This window comes from Solanum tuberosum, unplaced genomic scaffold (assembly GCF_000226075.1).
Source record: "Solanum tuberosum cultivar DM 1-3 516 R44 unplaced genomic scaffold, SolTub_3.0 scf00551, whole genome shotgun sequence".
NCBI lineage: Eukaryota > Viridiplantae > Streptophyta > Magnoliopsida > Solanales > Solanaceae > Solanum > Solanum tuberosum.
In genome coordinates this window covers 189,345-205,278 of record NW_006239473.1, presented here as the reverse complement: position 1 = coordinate 205,278, position 15,934 = coordinate 189,345, and the positions used below count along the sequence as shown (strand labels likewise).

The 15,934-nt window shown below is 35.0% G+C and overlaps 1 protein-coding gene across 1 annotated transcript; it reads left to right on the top strand.

Annotated features, from left to right (window-relative positions):
* Window positions 1–2,099: 2,099 nt before the first annotated feature.
* Window positions 2,100–15,355, top strand: LOC102596087 (UDP-sugar pyrophosphorylase). The gene is made up of 17 exons (XM_006365369.2): window positions 2,100–2,385; window positions 2,531–2,635; window positions 3,588–3,704; window positions 4,940–5,080; window positions 5,272–5,371; window positions 6,023–6,150; window positions 6,222–6,293; window positions 6,428–6,492; window positions 6,887–6,947; window positions 7,063–7,180; window positions 9,341–9,465; window positions 10,653–10,729; window positions 12,504–12,609; window positions 12,726–12,785; window positions 13,610–13,690; window positions 14,323–14,562; window positions 14,755–15,355. Exons 1-17 carry the CDS (start codon window positions 2,281–2,283, stop codon window positions 14,926–14,928), a joined length of 1,875 nt encoding a protein of 624 aa, XP_006365431.1. The 5' UTR covers window positions 2,100–2,280; the 3' UTR covers window positions 14,929–15,355.
* The last annotated feature ends 579 nt before the right edge of the window (window positions 15,356–15,934 follow it).

The window sequence follows — 15,934 nt, the reverse complement described above, 5'->3', positions numbered from 1 at the left end:
TTTTTTATTCTGTCCATATGGGCCAACAAGATTTTACTTATTATTTTCTCGAGTTATTTGTTGAACTCATTTTAATGTTCTTTTATTAATTAAATTGGACAGGAACTTTTAGGATAGTAGTGGATACGGGGAAGAAATATCTTCTCAGAATTGTGAACGATGCAATCCGTAAAAAACTTTACTTTGGGATCGCAAGGCACAACTTAATTGTAATTGCGATGGATGGAAGTCCTATAACAAAACCATTTACAACAGACTACGTCAAATTGAGTGTAAAACACTCGATTGACTGCATATTCGAGGCGAACCAACATCCAAATTATTATTATTATATGGTTGTTGTAACGAATATTAGCGAGACGTATGACACGAATAAAATTACAATCGTCATTATAGAATACCAAGGGAATTGCATACGCTCTTCACCACCTCTTCTTCCCAACTTCTCCTCCAACTACGATAAAAGTTCTAGTAGGAATTATTTATATGTAATAATGACTTTTGTAATTTTGGGTTTATTTTTTTGTACGACATTCGTTGTTTGGTATAGGCAGACTAATAGGCCTCATAGAAGCGCAATGGTCACTCCCATGTAAATTGTAGTACTTATAATAAAATTTTATATTTATGCTTGTATTTGAAATTACAAACTGTACCCCAACAACATGTCAACATCATCTATATGTATTTTGTATGTTGTGTATATGTAAACTTATGTCCAGCGATACATAAGATATGCAATCACATACACTCAATCGACATATACACATTTCTCGTATAGTGAATCGAATTAAGGTTCAGGATACTAAATGAATGGTAATTGTTGGGTTTAAATGAGGATTAATTCCATGAAAAGAAAAAAAGTCCAGTTTGTTGGACAATTTTCAAATACTTTCATAGTAACTAGGATAGATATCTTGTATCCCAAAAGTAGCATTCGATTTGTCAGTCTCTCTTCTCTCATGGATTATTTAAATCAATAAATTAGTTTGATTCAAAGATAACGAGTGTAAATAAATAAATAAAAAGAGGTACTCCTAGATAGGACGAATTAGTGAGGTAAAAAAATAGTTTTGCAAAATTGGAGCTAAAAAATAATGGCATAGATGAGCCAATTTTTTAACAAATGATATAAATGCGTATTTTCTCAAAGTTCGATGAGCTTTTTCCCTTTTCTATTTAACTTTTTGTTTGTAGGGATATTATAAGGATCCGTTTTATTTAGAAAATAGACAGATTATAAATATCCCTCTCACTCTAGTATTATCTAATAATACCAAGGGAAGATCATAATCCAATATATGTTTGATGTTCTGTTGGAATACCCGTCATGATCAATGAAGACGTCTAGAATTGTTATAAATATGTAATGAACGAATTCTTGCCAAAATTATTGACTCATAAAATGCATCACGTGATATTATGTAGAGAAACTTTCGCAAATAGCTACTATAATAAATTTAATTATGCTTTATAGCTTTAGTTTGCATATTTATGGGTTGTAGCTACAGTTTAAGCTGTCTCGTTTGTATAATTCATGGATTGTATAATTTGCGGGTACATTTGTATAATTCAGTTATTTTTTGTATAAACTCGAAAGAACGAATTTATACAATTACAAACATCAGAAGTGTAAACAGTTATATAATACAAATTCCGAATTATACAAAAGCTATACAAATTATATTATACATATTCCAAATTATACAAACGTGCGAATTATACAAAACAAAAAAGTTAAGCCGCGTATTTATAACTAAAAGTAGGTTGCGAATTGTAATTAAGACAAACTATAATTATGTTAAGTAATTAACTAGTATATATTGGCTTATATGCGTAATTTTTCCAAATATTAATTGTATTATTTTTCATTAGTATATACAACAGGTACATAGCAAATCATAATATTAACCAAAAAAAAAGAAGTTACAAATTATTAATAATATTAATGAAAATAAAAATAACTTAACACACCAAATCAAATAATTTTATAACATAACCCCTCTTTTGCAATTTGCTTCACTTTTTTTTCCCTATCCTATAAATAGAAAAAGTAAAAAAAAAAGAAGTAGCTTTGCTTTACTCAATCCCCATATCTCTCAGGTGAGGTAACTAACCGAACACTCACCGTTTGTTCCGGTTACCTGGTCAACCTTTTCTCCCAGATCTCTCTCTATCGGTATATTCAAAATCATTCTCAATTATTCTTCTACTATTGCTTTTTACAATCCAGCTCTGCATTCCTGTCGGCTTTTACGAAAAATTATCGGCGACGGCAGTATGACATCGACGGCCGATGAATTCTCTAAGCTTAACATTAGTGCCGATTGGGCTTCTACTGCTCCCAATTTACACAAAAACCTATCTCTTCTCTCCTCTCAACAGGTTTTTTTCTATAAAGGATTTAACTTTGTACAATGTCTGTCTTGTTTTATTGTCATTCTGTGTGAAATTTAAACGAATTGATATTGTTTTTTTTTCTGTTTGGAATTGAATTGAGAGAATGAGAGTGATGTGTGTGTAATTTTAGGTAGAATTGGCGAAAGTGTTGATAGAGATGGGGCAAAGTCACTTGTTTCAGCATTGGGCGGAACCTGGAGTTGATGATGATGAGAAGCGAGCCTTCTTTGATCAGGTTTTCTTTTTTTGTTTTTTTAATGAATTGGCTAAACTGGCTAGACTATGATCGACTTTTGTTTTTTAACCAAATAATCAGAGCCATGTAATTATACTTCTCCGTTCAGGACTTTTACTTTCATGTTGTTGGATATTTAATGTATCCCCAAAAGATAAGAGTGATTTCCTCCTCAGTAGTTTGAGTGAGAATATTAATAATGAAGAACCCATAAACCCAAAACAGAGTCTATGTTGGTGGTCAGTATTACTGGTGGATTTTGGATTACAGGCAACATGTCAAATTGGTATTGCAAATATGGTGCTTAGGCAACTCTCCACCTAGGATAATCATTCATCTCTTCCTGGAACCGAACCAACATGGACGATTTTTCCATTAATGGCCATGATATCTCCTATGATGTCTAAGACTAGACCAGGATTGGAATATTGAGATCTCGGTGTTCCTTTTAGATGGAAATATAGCATGTCACCCAGAGAGCAATAGGTCAAGTCAGGACAGGAGACAGGCTTTGAATTGTTTTTTTTTTCCTGTTAAATAATTCACTGACCAACTAGGATTTTCAACTGAATTTGAACAGCGCAAACAATGTTGAACTCCCATTAGGTAGTTGTGGTAACTTACATGGTGAATTTCGCCATTTCGGGATGATAAGGTTTTGGTTTGCAGTTCAGCAAATAAAAACTTGATCTTGTTTGTCTTTTGTAGTTAATAGATTATGTGGCAATTTATGAGAAGTATTTATTCTTGATTAATTATTCAAGCGATAAAGTAGCCTAAAAGGAGTTTTATTGTCTTTGTTGAATATTGTACAGCTGTTTATCATGTCACTCTTGTACTGCCAGAAATGTTATCATTTCCTGTTGGGCTTGTTTCCATGTCTTCTATGCCTGTATTCACTTCTAGTTCAATTTAATATTTATGAATACTGAGGTGTTATTGTCTGTTTCAGATTGCTAAACTTAATTCAAGTTATCCTGGGGGGTTGGCAGCATACATTAACACTGCTAGGAAGCTTTTAGCTGATTCAAAGGCTGGAAAAAACCCGTATGATGGTTTTACACCTTCGGTAAGTAACTGAATCCTGTGTTACTGCTTCAGCAAAACTTATTTCACTAATTATCATTCTGTAAAAAGCAAGTTTAACTATAACTTTTTTCATCAAGAAGCACACAGCACAAGTTGTGTTTTTATCTAAGTTATTGGATTGGGTGAATGTCTTAAAGTTGCAGTCGGGTTTTTATGTCTGTTAGAAATTAGTGCTGGTGCTGCTTATAAAAGAAAAGCCATCTTTCACAAATCTCATGAATACTGTTCATGCAGCTACTTTTCTCTTGTACTATTCATGCTACAGTAATTTATTCTTTAGATGGAGTGTGAGAAAAATATGAAACCACTTAAATGCTTCTAAGGTTCAACTTCAGCAGATAGTAGTGGTTAAATGTTACATTAGTAGAAGTTTCCAAAACTACCTTATTCACTTTGGTTAGGTTGCCATGCCTATTGGTCCTATGCACAAATTGAAATGCATAGTTTAGCAGATTTTGGCTATTTTTAGGTTCTTTAACCCTTTGTTGAAGGTCAAACTAATGAGGTCATGCTTTTTAATCCCAAACTGATTATTTCTTTTTCCATTTCAGGATATTGTGATATATCTCTCCTAATTCAAAATTGGAACTTTTTATTTCAAAGTAATTTTTTTCTGTAATATTCTTTTATGTGGACTTGTGAAATTGAGATGATGTCATTTCATTTTTTATATAAAAATTGCACAAGGCTTGTTATCCAACTATTCGTTGTTGAAGTGCTAACTCTGTCTCAGTTTCGTGAAGCAGAAGTTTCCATTCTGAGTCAAAAGAAAACCATGTTCACAGTTTTTAAATGGATAGAAGTGAGGGTGGATAGTGTGTAGCCAATCTTAGCTTTGTGATTTGAGATTATCAAGTCTTTTGGACTTAAATTTCCTCTCAGCATACGTTTTGGTAGCTTGTTATAAAAAACCTTTGACTACTGATGGTTTTTTGGACAGCCTTAGGTTCTGATCAAAAACCATTTTGATCTCTAGCGTTCTGTATAAACTTGCAACACATTTCCTTGTGTTTCTTGTGAAATATGATAGCTGATGCTCAATGTGGTCAGATTTTAATTACATTTTTCTTGCTCACTCCTCTGATCACCTTGAAAATTTGGAAAATAATGGATCACCTTATTAATACTTATATAACATGCACTTAAAATGTAGAACACATTGATGCTCTGCTCTAGATTAGTGATGCATTCTAAGATGGATATAAACTTCTGCAGGTTCCATCTGGAGAGGTTCTGAATTATGGTGACGATAATTTTGTTCAATTTGAGGAGGCTGGCATCAAAGACGCACGGAAGGCTGCATTTGTTCTTGTTGCTGGAGGCCTCGGAGAGCGTCTTGGGTACAATGGAATAAAGGTAGAGCACATAAAGCTTTCATGTGGTTGGTTTAGAAATTGTTTTGATTTTTTCATTAGGCAAAATGTGCAGAATCTTTTGCGACTTGATTGATAGTTGTAGTCTTTCAATTCACCATGTAACTACTAATCGAAGGGTTTGTGGCTGCATAAGATTGAGTTCTTCTGACAATTCATTCTAATTATTTGCAGGTGGCCCTTCCTAGAGAAACAACTACAGGGACATGCTTCTTACAACATTATATTGAATCTATTCTTGCTTTACAAGAAGCCAGTTGCAGCCTTGCTGGAGGTTGGTGAAGTGCATGTTATGATTTTGTAATTATCCATCAGGGATGAGGATTACTATTAAACTGCTTCTTGTGTTATCCCAATTTTTCACTAAACCACTAGCCAAGTAAAGCAACAAATTATAGGTGGCAATCCCAAGCCCCGTGAGGTATATTACCCTCAACTGTTATGTTAGGGGCTCAATAAGTAGGTTGGGAGGGATTTTTGAGCAAGGGGATCCAGTCACAAGCTTAAGATTTATGATGTTGCTTCCAAGAATAATTGGCCAGTGTTTCTATTTGTGAGTTGCTAAGATTTTGATTCTTTAGAAACCTTTAAGAAAATGTAAAGAACAATTTAAACATTATATCCGATGCACAAAGTTGTTGGATAGTGAGGGTTCATAGAGCCGACCCAAACTAGCTTGGGATTGAGGTAATGTAGTAGTAGCAGCAGTAGAAGCAAAAAAACGCTTATGGATAAAAACAGTGTTAAGAATAGTCTTCCTTGGCCTAGCAAAGATAGTACAAGCTAAAAAAGGATTGGCTGAAAAGAATATCTTTATGCGTATAGGTACCTGCTAAATATCATGTTTCGAGGCACCTAAAAGTGTGATACATTTCCTTAATACAATAAAGATGTACCTGGCAACTAAAAGCTTCCTTGTATTTAGGTGACTGCCGAGTGGATATTCCTCTGGCTATTATGACGTCAGATGACACACATTTGCGTACTCTGGAGCTCTTAGAGAAAAACTCTTATTTTGGAATGAAACCCACACAAGTGAAACTGCTCAAGCAGGTTAGCAACTGATCTCGCTGAAGAATTAATTCATAGTATCATGACTTACATATTTCTTGATTTTCTTGCAGGAAAAAGTTGCTTGTTTAGATGATAATGAAGCACACCTTGCTCTGGATCCCCGTAATAAATATAGAATTCAGGTGGATAATTCTATGCTTAAAAATCTTCCTAGGTTTAAAGATATGAGCATTCTTGTATTCAATTGATGTCAGTAACTTTTTAACTGAAAGTGCTTCTATTTATTTGATTTTCACCCTTGCCTCTGCTTTATCAGACAAAACCTCATGGCCATGGTGACGTCCATTCACTTCTTTACTCAAGTGGCCTTCTTAAAGTGTGGTATGCTTTCACTCCTTCTCGCCCTTTTTGTTCCATCTTTTTCTTTCTTTTTTGTCATTCTCATCCACTCTGATGTTATTCTGGATGAACCATTGAACTAGCCCCTTTTAGCCTTCATAAATGTTAATCAGTTAGAGAAAGATGGATACCTTTATGGACCCTAGCTTGTAGTGTATCCATCTTTGAAGTAAAAAAAAAACGAAATTCATATTACTAAGGCTTTTTTCCCATCGTTTTGCAGAAATAAAAATGATGTTAAGCCTTTTATGTAGCCTGTATCTACATCACTAGTGCATCCAATTTTATTGATTATTTAAGAGGTGCTTTCACTTAAAAAGAGAAAGAGCGTTAACGTATTTCTGTGATTTGATGGTCCAAATTTTGTGCAATCTAGGCATGATGCAGGCTTAAGATGGGTCCTTTTTTTCCAGGACACCAACGGTCTACTTTTCAAGGTTAGTTGAATGCCTTTTTCTTTTTTGTTTCTTTTTGTTTTTTTCAATTGTATCATATTCTGCTCATGTATGTTAGGTCCAATTTTATCAATCTGTACATTTCATGCTCTTCCAGGCAATTCCAGCAGCACTTGGCGTCAGTACCTCAAAACAATACCATGTCAATTCTCTTGCTGTTCCTCGGAAAGCAAAAGAAGCCATTGGTGGCATTACCAAGCTTACTCATAAAGATGGTGCGTAGATAAGTAGTTTACTTCTACCTTTGCATCTTGTACTGGCCCGGGGAAAAGGTCAGAAAAGAAGTAATAAATGCTGAAAAGAAATGGAAGCAGGGGTCATAGTATGGGTTCTTTTCTGTGCAGTTGTTTATTACAACTATATTTTAGTGGCAGAAATTATTAAATCTAATGGGTGTCATGGGCAGTTTCCTGCTTTCGTAAACTGAACTTTGCAAAGTTAGTAGCTAAATCTATAGTCAAAACTCTTACCAGGTCGCAAAAATATTAGGATACTTGAATATGTCCCACAAGTTATTTATGCACCTTTTAGTTGGTCATCTATAAACTTCCAAAAGCATTGAAGCTGGTCTTTGTGAAGGTAACTGTAGACGAAGAATATCAGGATCTGTGTGTTTATTCCTGTTTGCTTTGGTACCTCATGCTCCATTTGTACAAGGCATGAGTGGGAGAAGTGGAGAACATAAAAATATCATAGATGTGCCATAATTGAGCAAAAATTGATTCTAGAGATTGTTCAAAAACTATGGATCTCTCAAAGGTATTTAACAAGGTGAAGATGAGAGGTATAGATGTGGGAATATTTGTACTATTCTGTAATTTCTTGGTATTTATGAATAGAACTTGACCTTTTCAACAAAAAAAAAGGTGAACATGAGAGAATTTATAGTTATTTAAGATAAAATAGTCCTAAGAAATTTGTGGACTACGCAACTTTTGAAAGTAATATTCCTGGTTGCTAATATCACCTTTTACATACATATATAGGTGCAGGTGGGCCACTTGGCCAGGTATATAGCAATTGATTGACAGTAGGTCAAGCCACTAAGGGTCGTGTTCTCCCTAGCTGAACTAACCCAAGCTCCTCTGAGTGGAAATATTTTCTGAATACTAGAGTCGATTCATAAATATTTCAAGCCTTGAGTTTTTTCTTTTGAAAATTCTTGTCACACTGACTCTGCAATTATAATATAAGATAATTCCATGTGGATTTGTGATCCCTATCCTCCACTGAATTAAATTCTGATATAGCTCCTTGTTGACCATAATATGAAAGCAAAACTTATTGTTGATCTGATCGGGGTTCAAAGCTGGCAGTGGCTGCATCTAGATGAGCTACTTCACTACAATTTTGTGTTCTGAAATTTGTAGACGTGGATTATGTGATGAATAAATGCTAGAAATAAAGTGTTATCCAGTAGTAGGAAGTCCATAAACCAACTAAGGAAAGATAACAGTTGAACAATTAAAATAATTATTTTAAAAGCTGTAATCTATAAATAGAAGGACTAAATTACAATAATTGACCCCATGACCTTTAGCTTTTGACTCAACTTTTTCTTCTGAGGCTTATCTGTCTGTATACACGAAGAATCAATTAAGAGTTCAACTGTCGAAGAAATGAAACAATTTAGGCAGGTTGAAGTTGAGTTGTAAAACTGGATAAAAGGGTTTGAAATGAAAAATTAAATAGAGTAACAGATACAGTAAAAGGTTTGACCCTTTTTGTGTTTCTTTACAATCCAACATCAACTGTATCAAGAACAAATACTGAGCTGTTGGGAGCTTGAAGTCGCGTTTAGCCATTAAACTGTTATTTGCCAATTCAGACCTATTGTACTCTCCACAGATTTGGACTTCCATGTAATCTTCCTGCTATGTTTAATTGAATAAACTGGTATGGGCCTGAAATCATCCTATATCAAAGTGGGGGGTCTCAAAATGATTTCCATCTACTTAATCGTCAAAATGTATAAACAATTCAATTAGTTGCTTCTATGTTGTAAATTCAATTGAGCAATGCCAAATATATGCCATAGCATGGCCAAGTCACCATAAGTTGGGCTGCTGCTGCCCTATCAAGAGTCACTCATTGAGCACATAAATTATGTTTTCTAATAAGGGTAACATTCTAACTCTTTTAATGTGTATGTTAACATTTATTTTGGAGTCTTTTCTGTTTCATCTGTGATATTCTCCAGGAATAATTCTCTTAGTTTCAGGTTCTAATGTTCTTTTGTGCTTAGGTTAGTGTAGGAGTACCATTTGAGAAAGTTCATGTGGCGTTTGTGCTTCTATCTGACAATATTATCAATTGAAAAATCCTTTCTAAGGTATATAATATTGTTATCTTTCTCAAAAAAAATTCCTTTCTAGGGCGAACGATGGTGATTAATGTGGAATATAACCAGCTTGATCCATTGCTTAGAGCTTCTGGATATCCTGATGGCGATGTCAATTCTGAAACAGGCTATTCACCTTTTCCTGGAAATATAAATCAAGTACGTGTTAGTCTTCATGCTGAACTGTCTTTTTGTTTTCTTTCTTGCCATTCTTTTCCCTGCAATGCCATCTAGTTATTTGCTGTATTATTTTACCACGTTCTTATAATAATGCAGACATTCCCCAAGTTCTTGGAAATTTTGCCCCATAATGCATAATCCCTGTGGTTACAACTATCATGGAAACCTCTACTCTTTAAGTTTTGGGTAACAAAACTCCTTAAAAACCTATAAGTTGACAAATTGGCAGCTTGATCCACTTCCTTTCCCTTTGAACCTTCAGAATATAAAGGCATTTTATATTTGATTCTTTTTGTACTCCGTAGGTTACAATTTATGTGTAAACCTCAAGAAGATTATAAAAAGTTGGGATCCATATTCCTGTATGTAAGAAACAGAGAAAAATAAAATGGGAAAGCTTCCATTACGAACCAGATAAGTAGGCAGACTTCTTCTAAAAAAGAAATAAAATGTTGTTTTTAGATCAGCTCCATACTTGGTTTGAAATCTCACTGTCATCTTAGGCAGTGGCTTGATTCGTCAATGTGGGATTGTGTCATTAATCTTCCAAACAATGTTTGATGATGAGACTCTTCTACATCCTAGTTCAAAATATAAATTCACCAGAATCAATGAAGATGGTTTTTATTTCTAACAGACTTTTTAATACTAGAAGATGGTAAAGTCTCTTTTCTTACCTACGCTGAGCTTCTGCCTTCTAGTAACTTAATGTTTCTATTATTGCTTTGGAACGTTAGCAGACTTGATTTTAACATGCAGACTGATTTCAGTAAAAGAACCAAGGACAACATTCCAATATGTTACTAGATTATATTATGAATGTAAATTTTAATAAGAAAGTGCATTTTATTCCTAGACTAGAATGATATGCAAGGAAACACATGAAAAATTGTAGATGGCAATGCAATAAGGAAGAGAACTAGCTAATTGGAAAAATCTTTTATAAATAGTTATTTGGGCCGAGAATCTCATAAGAAACAGAGAGGTGAAGTGCCCCTTCTTCGTGACAGTGATATAAATTTTTGAGCATGTATCTACAATTTACTCTGGAGGATGTGTCATGCAAATTATGTTGTTGCAGCCAAGTTCCTCTTTTGGATAATTTTCCTATTTTCAGTAGAAAAGTAATGTATTGCTTATCTATTGTTATCTACTTTGCAATGCAGTTAATCTTTGAAATTGGTCCATATCTTGAAGAGCTCACAAAAACAGGAGGTGCGATCTCGGAGTTTGTTAACCCTAAGTAAACACCTACTCTTATGTCTCTACATTTAAGATATGTTCAAAGTTGTGGTGTCATGTCGCTTTCTGTTCCTTTAAAAACATGTGCGGTTTTCTTCTTATGGAGTATTGATTCTTTGCTGCAACTCCAGGAAAATTTTCCACAATATAAATATGTAGAGAAATAAACTACTGAATTTGATATGCTGGTAGGGATGAAAAAACAAATTGCAAATGAGCTGAACTTCATTGTCATAAATAGAAATACTGATCCACTTCAGATGCTTTATATCCAATATGTTCCGTCACTTCTAAGACATTACAATATATAGAAAATTGGAGTTTATTTTGATCTAATCACCTAGGAATTATATCATTCATGGCTTTCCCAGTCTGATTTAAACCTCTGTTTTGAGAACACATATTCTAAGGGTTTGTTAAGATCATATGAAAGAGAAGACAGCGATGGCGAAGTCAAAGAGAGTAGAATTAGAGTGTTGTGATGTCACAATTCCTAGTGTGAGGGGAGGTGGTGGAGACTGAATTTGCTGAAAGAAGAGACACTGGTCATGGCGTTTGCACCTTTTTAATTACCGATCTTTGGCTTCTAGCTGTAGTACCTAGCTTAAACATTGTGATGCCTTGATGTTTCCAGGTCAGCTCTCGTCTTCCTATTCACTGTTTGGTCTGTTGACTTCCAGTGTATTGTTCAAGTGTACCAAGGTGGATGTCATACAGCAAACAGATTCTTGTAATGTCAATCCAGCTAAGCTCTCTGGAAGAAGTTATGATTCTTCACTTTGAGAAGCCGGCTGGTTGTTTGTCCTCTGAAGATCTGGAGGAGATTTCTTGATTTCAGCAAGAAACAAGTACTTCTGTTCTAAGAAGAAAGGAACTTCCAGAAAGCCTCGTTATCCTTCAGAGGAGACATTGAATACTAAATCATGAATACTGGCAATGATACTGAAGCTAAAATAATTGCTGCAAGCGTGCAACTGAGAAGTGGGACTAGAATGTGTTGAATATCCTCAGCTAGCATTTCATAAGCTAATAAAGGAGAAGCATGTGGAACTTTCTTTGTATTTCAGGCCTTACGTGTGAGTTTATGTTGCTTAGATGAACACTGGTATTGCAGTTTGTTCACAGGGATATTCTGCACAGCACTTTTCTGGATCCCATTTTCTGGGAAGGTTGATATTTGCCATTTTGATAAGACTGGAACATAACATCGATGACATGTAGTTCTCAAGGGTTGGTGGGTTGACTTGACAGTGAGGATTTAGAAAGAGAAATGGTTCCAACTCGTGTTCTGGAAATTCTTGCATATTGTGTCATTCTTTGTTTGTTTTTTTGGACAACGAGCTGGTGGATGATCTTCTTGAAAAGCCTGCGCTTAGAGGATTGATTGGGCATCAAACCAGATGCAAAAGCCATACTAAAAACTAGGTGAAATCTTCCTTTTTTCTTAAGCCTTAGCGGTAGAGTTACCCGATACTTGTGTTGGTGGGATGGTGGGAAGTAGCAGGTACTTGGTGAAATAGTCGAGGTATGCACAAATTGGTTGGACACTACTGTCAACAAAGAAATATAAGAATTGGGGAGGTGAAGCTGTTCATTGCGATTAAAGCGATTGATTAGAAGATCCTATATCATAATTTATTTGTTAATCTGATGTCATTTTGTACATGTTTCTTGTAAGCTCAACAATTCAGGGTATATGCGTTGTTAAAATACTATCTCTGTGATTTCAGAATCTGTTTAACCTCTTTCTGACAGATTTTTGCATCTCTTTGTAGGTACAAAGATGCTACCAAAACCGCTTTTAAGTCATCAACTCGTCTTGAATGCATGATGCAAGATTATCCTAAAACACTACCTCCTACAGCTAGAGTTGGATTCACTGTAAGTAGAAGATATCAGTACTGCTTTTGGCTTTTGATTATGTTACATATGCTGTGAGTCATCTACTGTCAAGTTATCCAAGTGGGGGGATCACAATGCTTTTTACAATGACTCAGGTGATGGATGCTTGGCTTGCTTATGCACCTGTGAAAAACAACCCAGAAGATGCTGCCAAGGTATTTACTGTAAAATAGTTTCAGTAAATAGCAGATGCCTTTAAATTGGGGCTGGCATAACATTTTGATTGTCCTGACAAAATCCATCATCCTCTACTTTTAGTTCTTGCTTCTCACTGAAAGATCTGATGATTTAGAGCTGACATATATAACAAATATATTTGTCCCTAGTGGTTGATGTGGACCCTTCCTTGGCTCCATTCTGAAAATTTTCTCCACACAGACCATTGCAATGAAGAATTGTTGCTTCTGGCTTTTTCTTTCTTAGAACTCGATGGTTAATTTTATATCAAGTAGTTAGCAAAAAAAATTCCAATTTAGGTCGTTATTATGTGTTTTCTCGAACGATTTCGGCTTCAAGCTCTTCTGCTGAGTTTAGATCTTGTGCATACTTGTCAGATACTGTAATTTAGTTGTGTAGGTATTAGGATCACAACCGAAGTGTGTTTGTAAAGGCAACATTTCTCTTTGGTCTTTGAGATGACATTGTGGAATTTTTTTCTTGCATATGCAATCATAAGCTTATACTTAGTGGGCAAACCTTCGCTAAAAGTGAAAAATGCAGTGGCATATTTCTTCCACTTTACTTTTTCGTCCTTTGTTTATTGCCTGTCCTAACCCTCTTTCACCAACTAAGTAAGTTGAAACTGCTTACTGACATTCTTAACTCTATTTTTTGACTTGTATTTCATGGGCTTGACATTTTTTTTGAAGTCTTTCTGGATAGTTGTTACTAAAAATAACTTTAGGTTGTTATTGCTATTGATGTGATTTCTTGTGGTTCGATTTCTAACTGTTTTTCAATGTCTCCCTTACAACGGAAGGTGCCAAAAGGAAATCCCTACCACAGTGCCACTTCGGGAGAAATGGCCATATATCGCTCTCACAGCCTCATTCTAAGAAAGGTATTTCTTTCCTTCCGGGATTTCAAGTGGAAAATTGAACTTCTTTGGAGTATTTCTTTCTTGACTATGGGTATTGATACTCTATGCACCAATTGTAGTGCAAACCTCTATAGGAGGCAGTATAAGGAAAAGATTGCTGGAATCTGAAAGAAGCTTTTTTGGCTTTTACTATGTCCTTGTACTTTTTAAGTAACACGTAAACCAACAGAAAAGACACTGGAGAAAAAAAGACTGCAGAAACTACAAGAAGAGTTGCTGGTCATAAATGATTAGAGAAAAGTAAATCAGAATGTTTATTTAGTCACATTTGTGAATGAGTGGTGAGCAAACCCAAACACAAGGTTACACTTATGACTTATGTCCATAAGATCATTTTGTTTTGGCCCATGATAAAGATTTGTCCTGCAATCTATTGCTTCCAGACCACCTTTGGGCTTGGCAAAAAAGATGGGAAGAGTGTTGATACTGTAACTTCTATTGTGATAGTATGAAAGATAACTATCAACTCTTGAAACACTTTACTAACTTTTCCCTTCATAGTAGTCACTGTGTCAGATTCATATGAGTTCAGTTGGCAAACATGTGTCTATCTAATATGTGCATTAATTACAAAACATCTCTTTCTATTACAGGCTGGTGTTAAGATAGATGATCCGGTTATCCAAGTATTTAACGGGCAGGAGGTAGAGGTATGGTCTCGAGTTGTATGGAAGCCGAAATGGGCGCTTACTTTCTCAGAAGTAAAACGTAAAGTAAGTGGAAACTGCTCCATTTCACAAAGGTCTACAATGGCGATCAAGGGGAGTAATATTGCCCTTGAGGATCTTTCCCTGGATGGAGCTCTCATTGTAGAGGCTGTTAATGGAGCCGAGGTATATCTCAAGTCCTTGATCAATTTATTTATCCAGATGACAATATAGGGGTGTATCAACTCCAATGATGTCTCTTAATTGATACATTATGCCTATATGGTTGTAATTGGTCCACCCCTGAACTCAATTTTCTGATGAAAATATTAGGTTGATATTTGATACACTTGCTGATAATTATTTGTGTTTTAACAGGTCAAAGTGGGAGGTCCCGTGCAGAACAAGGGTTGGACAATTGAAAATGTCGACTATAAGGATACTTCAATACCAGAAGAAATAAGAATCAGAGGTTTCAGATTCAACAAGGTTGAGCAGTTGGAGTTGGAGAAAACATATACCGAGCCCGGTAAATATTCTTTGAAGCCATAAGGTTGACACATTCCATACTCAGTTGGACGATTTTGAGCTCGAGCTCTGAAAGCTTGGCTAAACTGTTGATATTTATAGCAGATTTTGTTGCTTAGTTTATGTTTCAGAGTCTTCTTGTAACATTGTGACATAGGTGATGTCTGTTCTTTCCCCTCCAATCATTTGTAACTTAGTTAATGGTTGAAACATTTAGAAACAGAATAAGGTCATTGGTTGGTATTTATTTAGTAATAAGTCCTCAAAATCGTCGCGATTGGCTTATGAGAAATTTTCTTTTTGCGTAAAAGATGTAGCTGACGCTTATTACAAGTACTCTTGAGTAAGTGTCACTCTAAGCCTAGGATATTTATGCTTCCTCTTGTCTTGGGTATAGTGCACTAAATTTGCATTGAACAACTGTTCAATGGAGAATTCATGGTTCACTCTTTGCATTTGGAATGAGAGCATTTTTCCTGCGTGTAGTAGTGTTTAATTGTTGTATTTTAGCTGCAGTAACTGGCTGGCCAGTAGGAAGGCCATCTATTAAAGTAATATAGAAGTGTTGAAAACACTTCTAAACTTGACGCAAATTATTAGTTTCATTTTTGAACTATTGACAACCTTTAAAACACCCTTCTACTTGACTAACTAAATTTAGATACACCTCCGATTTGCCACAAGACATAGCAAGTGGTCTCAAACTTTTGTATGACATGTAACTCTTAATAAAAAACCAAGAGAAGTATTGAAAACGCCCCTAAACTTGACGAGAATTTAGGTGTGTATTTCACCTCTAATTTAGGAGTGTTTTCAAGTACTCTTTCTTAAAAGTAACAAGAATAATGTCCATTTACTATTACAACAGCTTTAGCTTCATCATTTCTTCCGGTTGATGTGAGGGGAATATTCAAGAAAGATTCAGGTTCAAAATCGAATTGAAACTGATAATTCGAACAAAATAATTATTGGTCTATTAATAATGAATTATTGATTTAGCAGATTTTATAATGATTTTAATTTTTTTATT